This window comes from Sminthopsis crassicaudata, chromosome 3 (genome assembly GCF_048593235.1).
Source record: "Sminthopsis crassicaudata isolate SCR6 chromosome 3, ASM4859323v1, whole genome shotgun sequence".
Classification (NCBI taxonomy): domain Eukaryota; kingdom Metazoa; phylum Chordata; class Mammalia; order Dasyuromorphia; family Dasyuridae; genus Sminthopsis; species Sminthopsis crassicaudata.
This window is the reverse complement of record NC_133619.1, coordinates 188,755,954-188,775,113: the sequence shown is the minus strand read 5'-3', so window position 1 is coordinate 188,775,113 and position 19,160 is coordinate 188,755,954. Positions and strand designations below refer to the sequence as shown.

Below are 19,160 nucleotides of genomic sequence, written 5' to 3'. Positions count from 1 at the left end.
TATTTACCTCATAGGGGAGTTCTAGTATTGAGATTCTAGTGAAACAAGAGAGGAGAGGAAGGGGGTACCACTTAATTTCCTAGATCACATGATTTAGAGGAATATGAAACTTAGGCCTGTCTGCTGAGGCTCAAGTTTTGGAGCATTGTCTCCATTTTATGCACTATCTGAACTAAATTATGTGTGGGAAATTTTTCAGGATTTCCTCATTACACTCAATATTATTAAATTTTACCAAATCCTTCTTTCTTGTGAGTGAGGTATACATGAGTGAACATATATATGTATGTGGTGAAGAAAAGAACAGGAAAAGAACTCAAATGAAGTTAAAAGTTCAACTTAGTTGAAATCAAATGGTTAAATACCTTCTTAATGCCTAATGGGCAAATCATAGACAAATATACAGGCTAAATTTTTCTTAAATTGCAAACTTTTGTCCAATGATGAGATTGACTTGATATAAATAACTAAAACAATTACTAAACCAGTATGTCATGGGCATTGCAAAGTAAACAAAGCTTAGGCACCTTCTAGTTACAAAGAAAAGTAAAGTAAAAAAAGTAAAGCATTGAATGATCTATATCTAGGAAAAGACATACACATGTGAAAATAACTCACCAGTAGTTTAATGGACATTTTCCCATTTTTATTCCTAGCCCTTGTTTGGTATGGAATTTGACTACAGTCAAGACAATGATTTAAATAGAGAAATGAAGAGGGGGGAAAATAGAAACATAAAAAAATAATTGTATAAGGGTAATAATATCAGGATTTTTCCATGAATCCAAGGATGAAAAGCATCTAGGTGAAAATAAGTTTTGATCAAAGACAGGAGAGGCAATTATATTGGTAGGTGAATTACTGTAGGAAGAATCACTCAGGTTATTTTTCAATTTAACAGCCCTTTTAGGAGAGATTTTTTTCTTAAGCAATACCTCAAACTCTGTGTCATGACATGCTTCAAGATGTCCAATATTATTACTCCTAGAGTATTTATTGGTACTTAGAAGATCCTTGGTAGAGGAGAGGAGAAAAGGAAGAATAAAATTCTAAATTTCTCTAATTTGGATTTGCGGAATTGAAAAATATCTTCCTTCATTTAACTCTAGAATTGTGAAACCGCCTGAGGATCCATGAGAAACCCCTGTGGAATTCAATGTTCAGCCCAAAGTTTAAAGAAGTGAAATCATGATATCTCAAATTAACCACGAAATTTTTATTAGAGGCTGTCGAAGAGGATGATGTCTAAAACTCTGGGGCAATAAGCTTTCTAGGATTCAAATCTGGGTACAATAACTAAGGAAATAGCCAGTAACACCAAAAAAGGAATTTGGGAGCTATTATTAGTACTCACTGTATTAATAGAAAAAGTAGAGGTATAAAAATTAATTTTCCCTTAAACTAAAATCAATAAAGAATGATGATAAATTTTATCAAGGTATAAATAAGATCTCAAGCTTTTTTTCCCCTTTTTTTACTCTGATAAAATGGTCTCATACATATCTAAAAACACACAAAAAAAACTTATGCAGAAATGATGAGTTGTTTGCTTTGAATGAATAGTTAAGTTTTTTTTTTAATTTTTATTTTATTTTATATTTATAACATTTTTTGGACAGTACATATGCATGGGTAATTTTTACAACATTATCCCTTGCACTTACTTCTATTCAGATTTTTTCCCTTCCTCCCCCAACCCCCTCCCCCAGATGGCAAGCAGTCTTATATATATTAAATATATTACAGTATATTCTAGATACAATATATGTGTGTAGAACCGAATTTTTTGTTGCACACGAAGAATTGGATTCAGAAGGTAAAAATAACAGTTTACACTCATTTCCCAGTGTTTCTTTTCTGGATGTAGTTGGTTCTGTCCATCATTAATCAATTGGAATTGGATTAGCTCTTCTCTATGTTGAAGAAATCCACTTCCATCAGCATACATCCTCATACAGTATCATCGTTGAAGTGTATAATGTTCTAGTTCTGCTCGTTTCACTCAGCATCAGTTGATATAAGTCTCTCCAAGCCTCTCTGTATTTCTCCTGTTGGTCATTTCTTATAGAACAATAATATTCCATAACATTCATATACCATAGTTTACCCAACCATTCTCCAATTGATGGACATCCATTCATCTTCCAGCTTCTAGCTACTATGAAAAGGGCTGCCACAAACATTTTGGCACATACAGGTCCCTTTCCCTTCTTTAGTAGTTCCTTGGGGTATAAGCCCAGTAGTAGCACTGTTGGGTCAAAGGGTATGCACATTTTGATAACTTTTTGGGCATAATTCCAGATTGCTCTCCAGAATGGTTGGATTCTTTCACAACTCTACCAACAATGCATCAGTGTCCCAGTTTTCCCACAGCCCCTCCAACATTCATCGTTATTTGTTCCTGTCATCTTAGCCAATCAGACATGTGTGTAATGATACCTCAGAGTTGTCTTAATTTGCATTTCTCTGATCAATAGTGATTTGGAACACTCTTTCATATGAGCGGAAATAGTTTTAATTTCATCATCTGAAAATTGTCTGTTCATATCCTTTGACCATTTATCAATTGGAGAATGGCTTGATTTCTTATAAATTAAAGTCAATTCTCTGTATATTTTGGAGATGAGGCCTTTATCAGAACCTTTAACTGTAAAATTTTTTTCCCCAATTTGTTACTTCCCTTCTAATCTTGTTTGCATTAGTTTTGTTTGCGCAGAAACTTTTTAATTTGGTGTAATCAAAATGTTCTATTTTGTGATCAATAATGGTCTCTAGTTCTCCCTTGGACACAAACTCCTTCCTCCTCCACAAGTCTGAGAGGTAAACCATCCCATGTTCCTCCAATTTATTTATGATTTCGTTCTTTATGCCTAAATCTTGGACCCATTTTGATCTAATCTTAGTATGTGGTGTTAAATGTGGGTCCATGCCTAGTTTCTGCCATACTAATTTCCAGTTTTCCCAGCAGTTTTTGTCAAATAATGAATTCTTATTCCAAAATTTGGGATCTTTGGGTTTGTCAAAGATTAGATTGCTATTTTTATTCACTATCTTGCCCTGTGAACCTAACCTATGCCACTGATCAACTAGTCTATTCCTTAGCCAATACCAAATGGTTTTGGTGACTGTTGCTTTATAATATAGCTTTAAATCAGGTACACTTAGACCACCTTCCTCTGACTTTTTTTTCATTAGTTCCCTTGCAATTCTCGACCTTTTATTCTTCCATATGAATTTTGTTGTTATTTTTTCTAGGTCACTAAAATAGTTTCTTGGGAGTCTGATTGGTATAGCACTAAATAAATAGATTAGTTTGGGGAGTATTGTCATCTTTATTATATCCGTCGGCCTATCCAAGAACACTGAATGTCTTTCCAATATTTTAAATCTGACTTTATTTTTGTGGCAAGTGTTTTGTAATTTTGCTCATATAATTCCTGACTCTCCTTTGGTAGATATATTCCCAAATATTTTATACTATCGACTGTTATTTTGAATGGAATTTCTCTTTGTATCTCTTGCTGTTGGATTGTGTTGGTAATGTATAAAAATCCTGAGGATTTATGTGGATTTATTTTGTATCCTGCGACTTTGCTAAAATTCTGAATTATTTCTAATAGCTTTTTAGCAGAGTCTTTGGGGTTCTCTAAGTATACAATCATGTCATCTGCGAAAAGTGATAATTTGATTTCTTCATTTCCTACTCTAATTCCTTGAATCTCTTTCTCGGCTCTTATTGCCGAGGCTAGAGTTTCTAGTACTATATTGAATAGTAATGGTGATAGTGGGCAACCTTGTTTCACTCCTGATCTTACAGGGAAAGGTTCTAGTTTATCACCATTACATATGATGTTTACTGAAGGTTTTAAATATATGCTCCTTATTATTTTAAGGAATAGTCCATTTATTCCTATACTCTCAAGCGTTTTTAGTAGGAATGGATGTTGGATTTTATCAAATGCTTTTTCTGCATCTATTGAGATGATCATATGGTTTTTGTTAATTTGGTTATAGATACAGTCAATTATACTAATAGTTTTCCTAATATTAAACCAGCCCTGCATTCCTGGTATAAATCCCACTTGGTCGTAGTGTATTATCCTGGGGATGATTTTCTGAAGTCTATTTGCTAATATCTTATTTAAGATTTTAGCATCAATATTCATTAAGGAAATTGGTCTATAGTTTTCTTTCTCAGTTTTCGATCTACCTGGTTTAGGTATCAGTACCATGTCTGTGTCATAGAAGGAATTTGGTAGGACTCCTTCAATCCCTATTTTTTCAAATAGTTTACATAGCATTGGAGTTAGTTGTTCTTTAAATGTTTGGTAGAATTCACATGGATATCCATCTGGTCCTGGGGACTTTTTCTTAGGAAGTTGGTTAATAGCTTGGTCTATTTCTTTTTCTGAGATGGGACTATTTAGACTACTTACTTCTTCCTCTGTTAATCTGGGCAAGCTATATTTTTGAAGGTATTCTTTCATTTCATTTAAGTTATCGAATTTATCGGCATAAAGTTGAGCAAAGTAGCTCCTAACTATTGTTCTAATTTCCTCTTCATTAGTGGTGACTTCACCCTTTTCATTTTCAAGACTATCAATTTGCTTTTTCTCTTTCCTTTTTTTAAAATCAGGTTTACTAAGGGTTTGTTTATTTTGTTGGTTTTTTCATAAAACCAACTCTTAGTTTTATTAATTAATTCAATAGTTTTTTTACTTTCAATTTTATTAATCTTACCTTTTATTTTTTGAATTTCAAGTTTTGTGTTTGTCTGGGGGGTTTTAATTTGTTCCTTTTCTAGCAATTTGAGTTGTAAGCCCAATTCTTTGGCCCTCTCTTTCTCTATTTTATGCAAGTAGGCCTGTAGAGATATAAAACTTCCCCTTATTACTGCTTTGGCTGTATCCCACACATTTTGGCATGATGTCTCATTATTGTCATTTTTTTGGGTGAAGTTATTAATTATGTCTATGATTTGCTGTTTTACCCAATCATTCTTTAGTATAAGATTATTTAGTTTCCAATTATTTTTTGGTCTATTTTCCCCTGGCTTTTTATTAAATGTTATTTTGATTGCATTATGGTCTGAAAAGGATGCATTTACTACTTCTGCCTTACTGCATTTGATTTTGAGGTTTTTATGCCCTAGTATATGATCAATTTTTGTATAGGTTCCATGAACTGCTGAGAAGAAAGTATATTCCTTTCTGCCTCCATTTAGCTTTCACCAAAGATCTATCATATCAAACTTTTCTAGTATTCTATTTACCTCTTTGACTTCTTTCTTATTTATTTTGTGGTTTGATTTATCTAATTCTGAGAGTGCAAGGTTGAGATCTCCCGCTATTATAGTTTTGCTATCTATTTCCTCTTGCAGCTCTCTTAATTTCTCTTTTAAGAATTTAGATGCTGCACCACTTGGTGCATATATGTTTAATATTGATACTGCTTAATTATTGATGCTGCCCTTTAGCAGGATATAATGCCCTTCCTTATCTCTTTTAATTAGATCAATTTTTGTTTTTGCTTGATCTGAGATGAGGATGGCTACTCCTGCTTTTTTGGTTTTGCCTGAAGCATAATAGATTCTGCTCTACCCTTTTACTTTTAGTTTGAATGTCTCATCCTGTTTCAGGTGTGTTTCCTGTAAACAACATATAGTAGGATTCTGACTTTTAATCCAGTCTGCTAACTGCTTCCTCTTTATGAGGCAGTTTGCCCCATTCACATTTATGGTTAGAAGGACTAATTCTATATTGCTTGCCATCCTATTAACCCCTGCTTATGCTTTTCCCTTTTCCTTCCCTTTTACCCTCCTACCCAGTATTAAACTGGTAAACACCACTTGCTTTTCACAGCCCTCCCTTTTTAGGATCCCTCTCCCACCTTAAAGATTCTCCCCTTATTTTACTCCTTTTCCTCGAAATTTCTGTATTCCCTTCCCCTTAGCTTACTCCTTCCCTTTCACTCTTCAATGAAGTGGAAGAAGTTTCACCATAAATCGAATATGTCTATTGATACACGCTATGTTCATCTCCCCCTTTTCTTTCTCTCAGATATAATAGGTTACCTTTGCCTCTTCATGAGATGTAGTACCACCACTTTACACTTTTTTATGTTATAATCTCCTTTCAACCTCTAGTTTCTAAGACAAATTGTACATATGTTCTTTACATATTTTTTTGACAGAAGTATAGTTCTCAAGATTTCTTTTTACCTTTTTAGAAATCTCTTGAGTTCTGTATTTGAAGATCAAACCTTTTATGTAGGTCTGGTTTTTTCATCAAAAATAGATGGAATTCATTTATTTCATTAAATGTCCATCTTCTTCCCTGGAAAACGATGCTCATTCTTGCTGGGTAAGTTATTCTTGGCTGCATACCAAGTTCCTTAGCCTTTCGGAATATCATGTTCCATGCCCTGCGTTCTTTCAATGTGGACGCTGCTAGATCCTGGGTTATCCTTATTGTGGATCCTCCATATCTGAATTGGTTTTTTCTAGCAGCTTCCAATATCTTTTCCATTGTCTGATGGTTCTTGAACTTGGCCACTATATTTCTTGGCGTTTTGATTTTAGGGTCCCTTTCAGTAGGTGATCGATGAATTTTTTCAATGTCTATTTTACCCTTTGTTTCCAGAATGTCTGGGCAGTTCTCTTTGATAATTTCCTCGAAAATGGTGTCCAAGATCTTTGTTTCCTCCCATTTTTCAGGGAGTCCGATTATTCTCAAATTGTTTCTCCTGGATCTGTTTTCCAGGTCTGTTGTCTTTCTGGTAAGGCACTTGACATTCTTTTCAATTGTTTCATTTCTCTGGTTTTGCTTGACTACCTCTTGGTTTCTCCTTGAGTCATTCATTTCTACTTGTTCCAGTCTAATTTTCAATGATGTATTTTCTTCACTCACTTTTTTTATATCTCTTTGTAATTGTCCAATTGAGTTTTTATCTTCTATGGAATTTTTTTCCATTTTATCCATTTTATTTTTTAGAGAGCTGATTTCTTTTTCCAGCTCACTAATCCTGTTCTCCTTGGAGTTGTTTACCTTTTCCAGCTCACTAATCCTGTTTTCCTTGGAGTTGTTTACCTTTTCCAGCTCACTAATCTTGTTTCTCAATGATTTGATTTCTTTATCCACTCTGTCTTTGAATGCAGGGGATGACTTCTCCAGGCTCTCTTGCCAAGCTTCCCTTTCCTTTTCCCATTTCTCTTCCAGCTCTCTTGTTAGAGCCTTTTTGATTTCCTCTATGAGGTTCTTTTGTATTGAGGAGCAGCTTATATCCCTCCCAGGGGATACATCTGGGGACAGTCTGTTCCTAGTCTCCTCAGCATTTGAAGTCTGCTCCCTCTCCACACAAAAGCTGTCAATGGTTAGAGCCCTTTTGAATTTTTTGTTCATTTTGTCAGAGTAGGAATCAAAGAAAACAAACTGACAAGAGAAACAATTGGTCTGTTTTGCGGGGGATGGGACTGGATGGTATTAATGGGCTTCCTCTACAGACTGGGGGTAGGGCAGCAGAGAGCCACTAACAGAACAGCAATGACTGTACTGAGTCTGCGCTCTGAGGCTCCAAGAACCCACTGAGTCAGTCCAGGTGGGGGTTGGGGGTGGCCGGGCTCTGAGAGACGCTGGCTTTCTGTGGTTTTAATCTTCACCTCCGGTGTTTACACCCTCTCCCTGCTCCTGGATTGCTGCCAAGACGGAGCATCCACACTGGGGCAAAAGCCCTTTCACAGAAACGGCAGAGATCGTACCCCTCCCCCTCAGGTCTGAGCTGTGTGAGCTGCCTGTCTTGCTCTGGCTACCTGCCCTCAGTCTGCGCCCAGTCTGATTGACCCTCCCCCGAGCAAACACAGACCTTTTCTGGCGACTTTTCTTCTCTTGGTGATATTTTGTGGATTTCTTTCTGGGTCAAGCATTAAGTCAGAGGCTTGTCATGAAGTAAGTTCTGAGAGAAAACGAGGAGCTCAAGCAGCTGTCTGCCTCCACGCTGCCATCTTGGCCGGAAGTCCCAATAGTTAACTTTCTATGACTTAGTTTGGTTTTGTTTTATTTGGAATAACCTCAGCTTTTAAAAATTAATACACATGTGTAATCAAAATTAGCTGCATATAATTCAAAAATTTAACATAACAAAATGCTCATATTGTGCTCAATAATATTTGTGGAATGAACATTGTTATGTCAGAACACCATTCTATTTATGTTAATTTTCTCCTATCATATTTTAAATATGCAATGAATTCACAATGAAAAAAAAAACACAAAACAAAATCAGGAAGAATCAAATTAATTTTTAGAGAACAAGAGGTTAAAGACCAGAGATTTCAAAGAATCATTGAAGCCTTATACTCACCTGGCTGCCTTCTTTCTGCCAAAAAACAGCTGGCTGAGGGTTTCCTTTAGTTTCACAGGGAAATGTAACTGTTTGTCCTTGAGCGACAATCTGATCTCTTGGCCTAACCACAAACTGTGGAGGAGCTATAATATAAGAGGAGAAAAATTACATAACTATGAAACAGAAGACAGAAATTATTTCAAAAAGAAATTTTAGTAATTAATACTGCTTTTGGTGCCAAGATGCTGGAGTTAAAAAAAAAAATTCTTATGCCTTTACCAAAACATAAAAAATTAAATCATATTTTGTTAAATGAATCCAAAAAAAGTTAAAAAAATTATTATGCCTTTACCAAAACATAAAAATTAAATCATATTTTGTTAAATGTATCCAAATGCATCTTGCATTAATTGTTGCCACTTACATTTTAAAACCTTTGCATAATGGATTTCTAAGGCCCATAGGTATTTTTTGTAGACAAACATTACAACAAAAATTCATTTTTAGGATTTTTTTTTAATAATTGGCCAGGCTTACCTACAATATATGGAGGGTCTTTTCTAGAGAGTTCTTTGAAGTTAGTACTAGAACCCAAAATGAATTTAGCAAAGGGCAAAAATCACTGACTTGGACAAATTCTGAGATTCTGTGGACAATTTAGGACAATGATCCCCAAACTTGATTGGTTACACATCGATATCAGTGTCAGAAACTATCCTCAAAATAATAATTTAAGTCATATGAGTGAACTAATAAATATGTACAATATAAAAAACCCAGAAACTTAAAAGGAAAAGTTAAAAATCAAATATGATTTGATTGTAAAATCAAAATCAATAGGGGAATGGTTTATAGAATATGGTTGGAACAGAGATTTGTTGTGCTCAGTCAGAGATCTGTACTTTAGGAAAAAAATCACTTTGGTGACTATATGGACAAATGTTTATAGAAAATAGATATTTCAGACTTACAAGGACAGAGCCAAGATGATAGAGATGACACACGTTTCTTTCTGACCTTCTCTACAATTCTCATACTAATTAAGAAATCCAGCTTCTGAATTAGCTCTGAACCAGTAGAATCCACAAGTGCAACAAATTGCTAGCAGAAGATAATTTGGAAGATCACCAGAAAAGGTCTGATTCAATTGGAAATGGGAGGGAGATAGCCAGCTCAAGCAGCTGAGAATAAATGCCAGCACAGAGTGCAGGGCAGTGCAGTTTTTGTGGGTGGTGTGGACTCTGTATGGTGGAGAATCTAGAGGGAGAAAACAGACCAGAAAAGGTCTGTTTCAATTGGAAATGGGAAGGAGGTAGCAAAGCACAAGAAGCTGAGTACAAAGGCCAGCACAGACAATGCAGACTTCTGGGGCAGTGGGGTGGTACAGACTCCATGTGGCAGAGAATCTACAGCAGTGTTGGCCATTTTGCCCTGGCTGCAAGCCAGTAGATCAGCAAAAAAGTTACAAAACATCCAACACAAACACAAAAGATCAATAGTGAACCCTAAAAAGCTAAAATTTCACTGGACCTGGCCATGCCCATCCAGCACTCGGAGTGAATCAGCAGTGACCCACTCAGTAGCAATGACTTGGAAAAGCTCTTCTACCCTAAAGGCAGACCTTAACATTTTTTTTTTTTAAATGAGGAAAAAAATAAAGAGCACTATGATGATAGACAAATTTTATAGCTAAGATTTTATGACAAAAAGGACAGATTTCAAACCCTGAGGAGACTTTAGATTGCCTCCAGATGAAGCCCCCAAAGGTTATATAATCTAGTTCCCATCACACAAGGCTCTCCTAGAAAAAAAATTAAATGATCTAAAAAGAGAGCTAGAAGAAAAATGGGAAAAGGAAATGAAAAATAGAGTCTTTAGAAAAGGCATATAACTCATTAAAAGATAGATTTGATCAAATGGAAAAAGAAACTCCCAGAAAAACGGTGAAGTGGGAAAAGATTTCATAGAACAAAACATTAAAAATTGCAATTGGACAAATCCAAAAAGAAGTAAAAAATAAATAAATATATAAATAAATAAATAATTCGTTAAAATTCAGAACTGAACAAATGGAAATGAATGACTCAATGAGACATCAAGAATCAGTCAAGCAAAGCAAAAAAAAAAAAAAAAAAGGAAAAGAAAAAGAATTGAAAAAATTGTAAAATACCTAATTGGGAAAACAACCAATCTGGAAAATAGATGTAGGAGAGAAAATCTAAGGATTATTGGGCTCCCTGAAAAACATGAATAAAAAAGAACCTGGACACTATCTTTCAGGAGATCATCAAAGAGAACTGCCTGGATATCATAGAATCAGAAGGTAAAAGGACAATTGAAAAAATTCACCAAATGCCTATTGAGAGACCCCAAAATTAAAACCCCAAGGAATATCTTACTAAGTTTGAGGAGCTATCAGACTAAACTAAAAATATTATAAGCAGTCAGAAAGAAACAATTCAAATACTGTTGAAAATAAGTACAAAATGAAGAATACTTAGGACCTAGCAGCTTCCACTTTAAAGAATTGAAGGGCCTGGAATCTAATATCCTGAAATGAGAAGGAACTTGGAATGCAGCCAAGAATAACTTACCCTGAAAAACTGAGCATTTTCTTTCAGAGAAGAAGATGGACATTCAATGACACTGGTGAATTATATTTATTTTTGTTGAAAAGACCAGAGCTAAACAAAAAATTTGACCTTCAAATATAGAACTCAAGAAAAGTATAAAAAGGTAAAAAAGGAAAAAAAAACCTCTTGAGAACTGTATTTCTGTTTTATATATATATATATATATATATATATATATATATATATACACACACACACACACATAAAGACATTGAGAATACATGTATAATCTAATTTTACTGTTATAATATAAAAACTAGACATAAAAAGGAGATTGCAAACGAAAAAAATGGGGAAATTGGAGATAAAATGAGATAAATTTTATCTCAGAAAGAGGAAAAGAAAACATATTATAATTGAGGGAAAGAAGAGAGGGTGATGAATAGTGTGTGAATCTTACTCTCATCAGATTTGGCCCAAAGAAATTGATATAGTTGGTTTCATCGAGAAACATCTCTCATCTTATAGAAAAGTGGGAGGAAAAGGGGGGGGGGGAGGAAGGGGTAGGCTAAATAGAAGGGAAAACAGAAATAGTGGGGGAAAGGATAAGAAAAGGAGAGGGATTCTAAATGGGAAGTACTGCTTGAAGCAAGTGGTACTCATAACTAAAATACTAAGGAAGAAGGAAAGAGGAAAAGGAAATAGAAAAGTATAATTTGGAGTAAATAACATGAAAGAATATACAGAATTAGTAGTTTTAACCATAAATGTGAATGAGGTGAACTCTCCCATAAAGCAGAAGCAGATAGCAGATTGGAGTAAAAGCCAGAATCCTAAAATATGTTGATATGTTGTTTACAAGAAAAACATTTAAAGCAGATTGATACATACAGAATAAAGATAAAAGGCTGGAGTAAAATAGTTCTTCAACTATGTTTCAGGTGAAGTAAAAAAAAAAAAAAAAAAAAAGGCAGGGTTGGCCACCCTGATGAATACTAAATAAACTAGATATGATAGATCTTTATAGAAAATTGAATGGAGACAGAAAGGGGTGCACTTTCTTCTCAGCAGTTCATGGAACCTATACAAAAATTGACCATATAGTAGGACATAAGAACCTCAAAATCAAATGCAAAAATATAGAAATAGTAGTGCATTTTTTTCAGATTATGATGCAATAAAATTACATTCAATAAAGGGCCAGGGAAAATATAGACCAAAACTAATTGGAAACAAAATGATGTCATTCTTTAGGAATCATAGACACAATTAATAATTCCATCCAAGAAAATGATAATAATAGACAATATACCAAAATTTTTGGGATGCGGCCAAAGTGGTAATAAGGGGAAATTTTATATCTATAGATGCTTACTTGCATAAAATTAAGAGAAGATCAATAAATTGGACTTGCAACTAAAAAAGCTAGAAAAAGAACAATCCCCAGTCAAATACCAAACTTGAAATTCTAAATATAAAAGGAAAGATTAAAAAATTGAAACTAAAAAATATTGAATTAACAAATAAAACTAATAGTTTATTTTATGAAAAAAACAACAAAATTGATAAGCCTTTAGTTCAATTGATTTTAAAAAATTAAAGATCAAATTGTTAATTTCAAAAATGAAAAGGGAGAACTATTTACAAATGAAGAGGAATTAAGAGTTACTTTGCCCAACTTTATGCCAATAAATTTGACAACCTAAGTGAAATGGAGAAATACCAACAAAAATATAGATTGCCCAGATTAACAGAAGAGGAAATAAATTACTTAGTCCCATTTTTAAAAAAGAAATATAACAAGCTATTAATTAACTTCCTAAGGAAAAAAAAATCCCCAAGACCAGACTGATTTACATGGAAATTCTACCAAATATTTAAAAAATAAGTAATTCCAATACTATATAAACTACTTGAAACAATAGGAAATGAAGGACTTCTACCAAATTCCTTTTATGACACAGACATGGTATTGATATCTAAATCATGTAGGACGAAGACAGAGTAGAAAAATTATACTCCAATCTCTCTGATGAATATTGATACAAAAATCCTAAATAAAATATTAGCAGAGAGATTACAGATAATCATTCCCAGGATAATGCACCATGATCAAGTGGGATTTATACCAGGAATGCAGAGTTGGTTCAAAATTAGGAAAACTATTAGCATAAGTGTCTATATCAATAACCAAATGAACAAAAACCATATGATTATCTCAGTAGATGCAAAAAGGGCATTTGATAAAAAATCCAAGACCTATTCCTATTAAAAAACACTAGAGAGTAGAGGATAAATGGACTTTTCCTTAAAATAGTCAGTAGCAACAATTTAAATCCATTAGCAAGCATCATATGTTATGGGGATAAACTATAATCATTTCCCATAAGATCAGGGGTGAAATAAGTTTGCTCAGTATCACCATTGCTTTTCAATATTGTATTAGAAATGCTAGTCTAGGCAATAATAGAAGAAAAAGGGATTAAAGAATTAAAGTAGGTAATGAGGAAACCAAATTATCACTCTTTGCAGATGATATGATGGTATACTTAGAGAACCACTGATAAACAACTAAAAAGCTATTAGAAATAATATACAACTTTAGCAAAGTTACAGGATACAAAATAAATCCACATAAATCATAAGCATTCTTATACATCACTAACAAAATCCAAAGGCAAGAGATACAAAGAGAAATTCCATTTAAAATAACTGTTAATAATATAAAACTTGGGGATTTATCTGCCAAGGGAAAGTCAGGAACTGTATAAGCAAAACTATAAAACACTTTCCACACAAATAAAGTGAAATCTAAGCAATTGGAAAAATTGGGAAAAAAAATTGGAAAGTGCTCTTGGATAAGTCGAGTGAATATAATAAAAATTATACTCCCTAAACTAATCTATTTATTTAGTGCTATACCAATCAAACTCCCAAGAAACTATTTTTACTGAATGCGAAAAAATAACAACAAAATTCATCAGGAAGAACATAACGTCAAGAATTGCAAAGGAATTAAAATGAAGAGAAAAGCAAATGAAGGTGGCCTAGCTGTACCAGATCTAAAGCTATATTATAAAGCAGTGGTCATCAAAACCATTTGGTACTGGCTAAGATATAGAGAAATTGATCAGTGGAATAGGGTAGGTTCACAGAACAAAATAGCCAATGACTATAACAACCTACTATTTGACAAACCCAAAGGTCAAATTCTTTGGGATAAAAATTCACTATTTGACAAAAACTTCTGTGAAAATTGGAAACTAGTATGGCAGAAAGTAGGAATAGACCTACACCTAACACCATATAACAAGATAACGTCGAAATAGATTCATGATCTATATATAAAGAATGATATTATAAACAAAATAGAAGAACATAGGATAGTTTACCTCTCAGGTTTGTGAAGGAGGAAGGAATTTGTGACCAAAGAAGAACTAGAGAACATTATTGATCATAAAATGGATAACTTTGATTAAATTAAGTTTAAAAGTTTTCTACGAACAAAACTGATACATACAAGTTTAGAAAGGAAGCAATAAACTGGCCACACATATTTACATCCAAAGGATCTGATAAAGGCCTCATTTCTAAAATATATAGAGAATTGATTCAAATTTATAATAGTTTCAGCTATTCTCCAAATGATAAATGGTCAAAGAGTATGAACAATTTTCAAAAGAAGAAATTGAAACTATTTGTAGCCACATGAAAAGGTGCTACAAATAACTATTGAAGAGAGAAATGAAAATTAAAATAACTCTGAGATACAACTACATAACTATCAAATTGGCTAAGATGACAGGAAAAGATAATGATGAATACTGGAGAAGATGTGGGAAAACTGGGACACTGATACATTGCTGGTGGAACTGTGAACAGATGCAACCATTCTGGAAAGCAATTTGGAACTATTCTCTAAAAGTTATCTAATTGTGCATACCCTTTGTTCCAGCTGTGTTTCTACTGAGATGATACCCAAAGAAATCTTAAATGATGGAAAGGGACCCACACGTGCAAAAGTGTTTGTGGCAGCCCTCTTTGTTGTGGCAAGAAAATGGAAAGTGAGTGGATGCCCATCAATTGGAGAATGGCTGAATAATCTATGGTATACGAATGCTATGGAATACTATTGTTCTGTAATAAATAGCCAGCAGGATGATTTCAGAGGCTTAGAGAGACCTATATGAACTGATCCTAAATGAACAGACCCAGAAGATTCATTATAAATGGCAACAACAAGACTATAAGACAATCAATACTTATAGGTGTGGCTCTTTTCAACACTGAGATGATTTAAACCAATTCCACTTGTACAGTAATGAAGAGAGCCATCTACACCCAGAGAGAGAACCATGGGAAGAGAGTGTGGAACACAACATAGCATTGTCACTCTATCACTCTATTGTTATTTGCTTGTACTTTGTTTTCTTTCTCAGTTTTTTTGTTTTCTTCCTTCTTGATTTGATTTTTCTTGTGCAATAAGATAACTGTATAAGTATGTATACATATATTGGATCAAACATGTATTTCAATATATTTAATACATATTAGACTACTTGCCAGCTAGGGGAAGAGGTGGGGGGAAGGAGGGAAAATTTGGAACAAAAGGTTATGCAAGGTCAACCTTGGAATAATTATCCATGCATATGCTTTGTAAATAAAAAGCTTTAATAATAATAAAAAGGAAAAGAGACATTTTAGTCAGAGAGACCAATTAGTAAGCTATAGTTGAAGTGGAAGTGATGAAAAGTCTGAACTTGGTGGCTATATAGGTAGAGAGAATTATATGAGAGATATGAATCTAGGATGCTACTCTCCTTTCTAAGTAATCCTAGCCATTCTTTTCATAATAAATTATAGAATTTTGTTCAGGAAAGAAATCAAAGTCACTTTGTTTGTTTGTTTGTTTGTTTTGTGTGTGTGTGTGTGTGTGTGTGTGTGCTCTTATGGAATATTTCCACTTATCTATGTAAAATCAACACATATGTTTTTCTATTTCCTGTATCACCTGTCCCATTCTCCAAGATGACTACAATTCTTTCAGTATCTTGAGGTATAGCTGGTATACAGCAAGGCTTTAATACAAAGATTCATAAAATGAAAGATTATTGAAGTGCACACTTTAGAATAGGATTTCATATCTGAATATGAAAAGTTTCAATTCCTTTGTAAAAAGAATGCCACACCTTTCTTTGAAGGGACAAAGATTATAAAAAAGAAAAAGAAAAGAAAGGAAAGGGCACTGAATTTAGAGTTCAGAGAAGCAGAGATTTAGGGCTAGAAGGGACTATTGACTCGTCCAATTCCTTTATGTAAATAGTGAAGTAAATTGAAAACTAGACTTGGAGTCAAGTCAAAATTCTGCTTCAGATACTAAATATCTATAAAACTCTGGACAAATCATTTATCATCTTTGTGCTTCAATTTCCTCATGAGTAAATTGTGGATAATAATAGTACCCATCTTCCAGGGTTGTTATAATTGAAGTAAAATAAGCTAAGTGCTTTATAAACATTGGCTCTGTATAAATGCTGGTTCCTATTTTTAATTAGTCCTGATGAAAAATTAAAGCTTAGAAATTTTAAGTGTCTTGGCTATGTTAATATAAGTAGAAATGACAGTTATAATTCAATCACCCAAGACAACCACTCCAAATTTAAAGCCATTTTGAGTTCTGATGAATGAAGGACCTGAATTCAAATCTTAATGAAATTCCTCTTTGCTGGCCATGCAACTTTGGATAAGTCATCAAAATTTTCTGGACAGAAACAAAAAAAAAAGTTGCATCAAAAAACTTTATTAAGTCTTCTAAAATTGATGACAAATTTGTTATTCTTTGGTTTTTTTTTCCCATTAATACAATCATAAGATGTAGAAGATTTTTGAAGCTAAGCTTTTTATAAAAATGGAATTTGGTAGAAATATCAAAGATTCTTAGAGCCAGAAATTGAATATATTCTGGAGCAACTAAAGTTTCAAATTTAATAATAATGGTTTGTGATATAAATCTTTAGTGAATTAGTTATTGGTTTGTGTAGAGCCAAATACACCAAAAATCTAGAACAGATCCAAAAATATACGCAGTAATTATTCTCAAATTCAGTACTAATATAGAAAGAGAAGCAGTATTTATTTAAAACAGTATGATGAAATTTCTAGTAGTATTACTGTGGACTCTTATAGTGTACTTTAAAAAAAAAGGTTATTTTTAAAACATATACAATTTTCAACATTCACTCTTGCTAAACCTTGCATTTCAATTTTTTCTCCTTTCCTGCCTCCTACTTGCTACCTTAGATGGCAAATAATTCAGTATGTGTTAAACATGTGCAATTATTTTATACATATTTTAACTATTTTCATGCTGCACAAGAAAAATCAGATCAAAAGAGGGAAATAAGGCAGAAGACAAAATGCAAGCAAACAACAAGAAATTGAAAATACTATGTTGTGATCCACACTCAGTTCCCACAGTCTTCTCTCTGTGTGCAGATGGCTCTCTCCATCACAAGACCATTGCAACTGGCCTGAATGATCTCTCTGTTGAAAAGAGTTATGTCCATCAGAATTGATCAATGTATAATCTTTTCCCATGTACAATGTTCTCTTGGTTCTATTCATTTCACTTAGCATGAGTTTATATAAATTTTCTCCAGGCATTTCTCAAATTATCTTACTGAGCATTTCTTATACAATAATAATATTCCATAATAATCAAATACTACAAGTGATTCAGTCATTTTCCAACTGATTGGCATCCACTCAGTTTCTAGTTACTTATCACTATAAAAAGAGCTGCTACAAACATTTTTGTACTTGTGGGTCCTTTTCTCTTTTTGATGATCTTTTTGGAATTCAGAACCAACAGAGATACTGCTGGATCAAAGGGTATGCACAGTTTGATAGCCTTTTGGGGATACTTTCATATTGCTCCTCCAAATGATTGGGTCACTTCACAACTCCACCAACAATGTATTAGTGTCCCAGTTTTCCCACATCCCTTCCAACATTCAACATTAACATTTCCTGTCGTCTTAGCCAATATGACAGGTGTATAGTGGTACCTCAGAGTTGTCTTAACTTGAATTTCTCTGATCAATAGTGTTATAGAGCATTTTTTTTCATAAGACTAGATAGGGTTTTAATTTCTTCTCTGAAAATTCTCTGTTCATATCCTTTGACCATTTATCAATTAGAGAATGGCTTGTCTTCTTATAAATTTGAGTCAATTCTCTATATATTTTAGAAATGAAGCCTTTATTAGAACCTTTGGATGTACATTTTCTCCCAGTTTACTGCTTCCCTTCTAATCTTTTCTATATTGATTTTGTTTGTACAAAATACTTTACTTAATATAATCAGAATTATCTATTCTGCATTCCATAATGTTCTGTAGTTCTTCTTTGACCACAAATTTCTTCCTTCTGTACAGATTTGAGAGGTAGACCAACATTTGTTCTTCTAATTTGCTTATAGTATCACTCATCATGAACTTATTTCCACTTTATCTTGGTATAGGGTAATAGATCTAAGTCAATGCCTAGTTTCTGCCATACTAATTTCCAATTTTCCCAGTATTTTTTTGTCAGTTCTTAACTCACAAGTTGATTACTATAGTCTTGAAAACTTGACCTATTCTGCTGATTCACTACTCAAATTCTTAGCCAGTATTGCTAAGAATATCTGCTTTAGTTTTAGATTTTGTACAGCTAGGCTACCTTCATTTGCATTTTTCATTAATTCCCTTGAAATCTTGATCCTTTGTACTTCCAGTTGAACTTTGTTATTATTTTTTCTAGCTCTGTAAAATAATTTCATGGTAGTTTTATTGGTATGATTCTAAATAAGTGTATTAATTTTGGTAGAATTGTCATTTTTATTATATTAGCTTGGCCTACCTGTGAGCACTGGATATTCTTTCAATTGATTAGATCTGATTTTTTTGTGAAGAAAGTGTTTTGTCATTGTGTTCATATGGTTCTTGACTTTGTCTTGGCAGTAAACTCCCAAATATTTTATATTTTCTATAGCAATTTTAAATGGAATTTCTCTTTGTATCTCTTGCTGCTGGACTTTTTTGGGAACATACAGAAATGCTAATGATTTATGCAGATTTATTTTGTATCCTCCAAGTTTGGTAAAGTTGTGAATTGTTTCTAGTAGTTTTTTAAGTTGATTCCCTAGGATGCTCTATGTATACAATCATGTAATCTACAAAGAGTGATAATTTGTTTTCCTCGTTAC

General features: G+C 33.4%; 1 protein-coding gene across 11 annotated transcripts in view; it reads right to left on the bottom strand.

Moving 5' to 3' along the window:
• ROBO2 (roundabout guidance receptor 2) overlaps positions 1-19,160 on the bottom strand; it is a 632,113-nt gene that overhangs the window by 193,844 nt on the left and 419,109 nt on the right. For all 11 annotated transcript variants that reach the window (XM_074299770.1, XM_074299773.1, XM_074299779.1 and 8 more), the window contains one exon: positions 8,359-8,483. In XM_074299770.1, the coding sequence (XP_074155871.1) occupies positions 8,359-8,483 (125 nt within the window). The remainder of the gene's footprint in view (positions 1-8,358; positions 8,484-19,160) is intronic.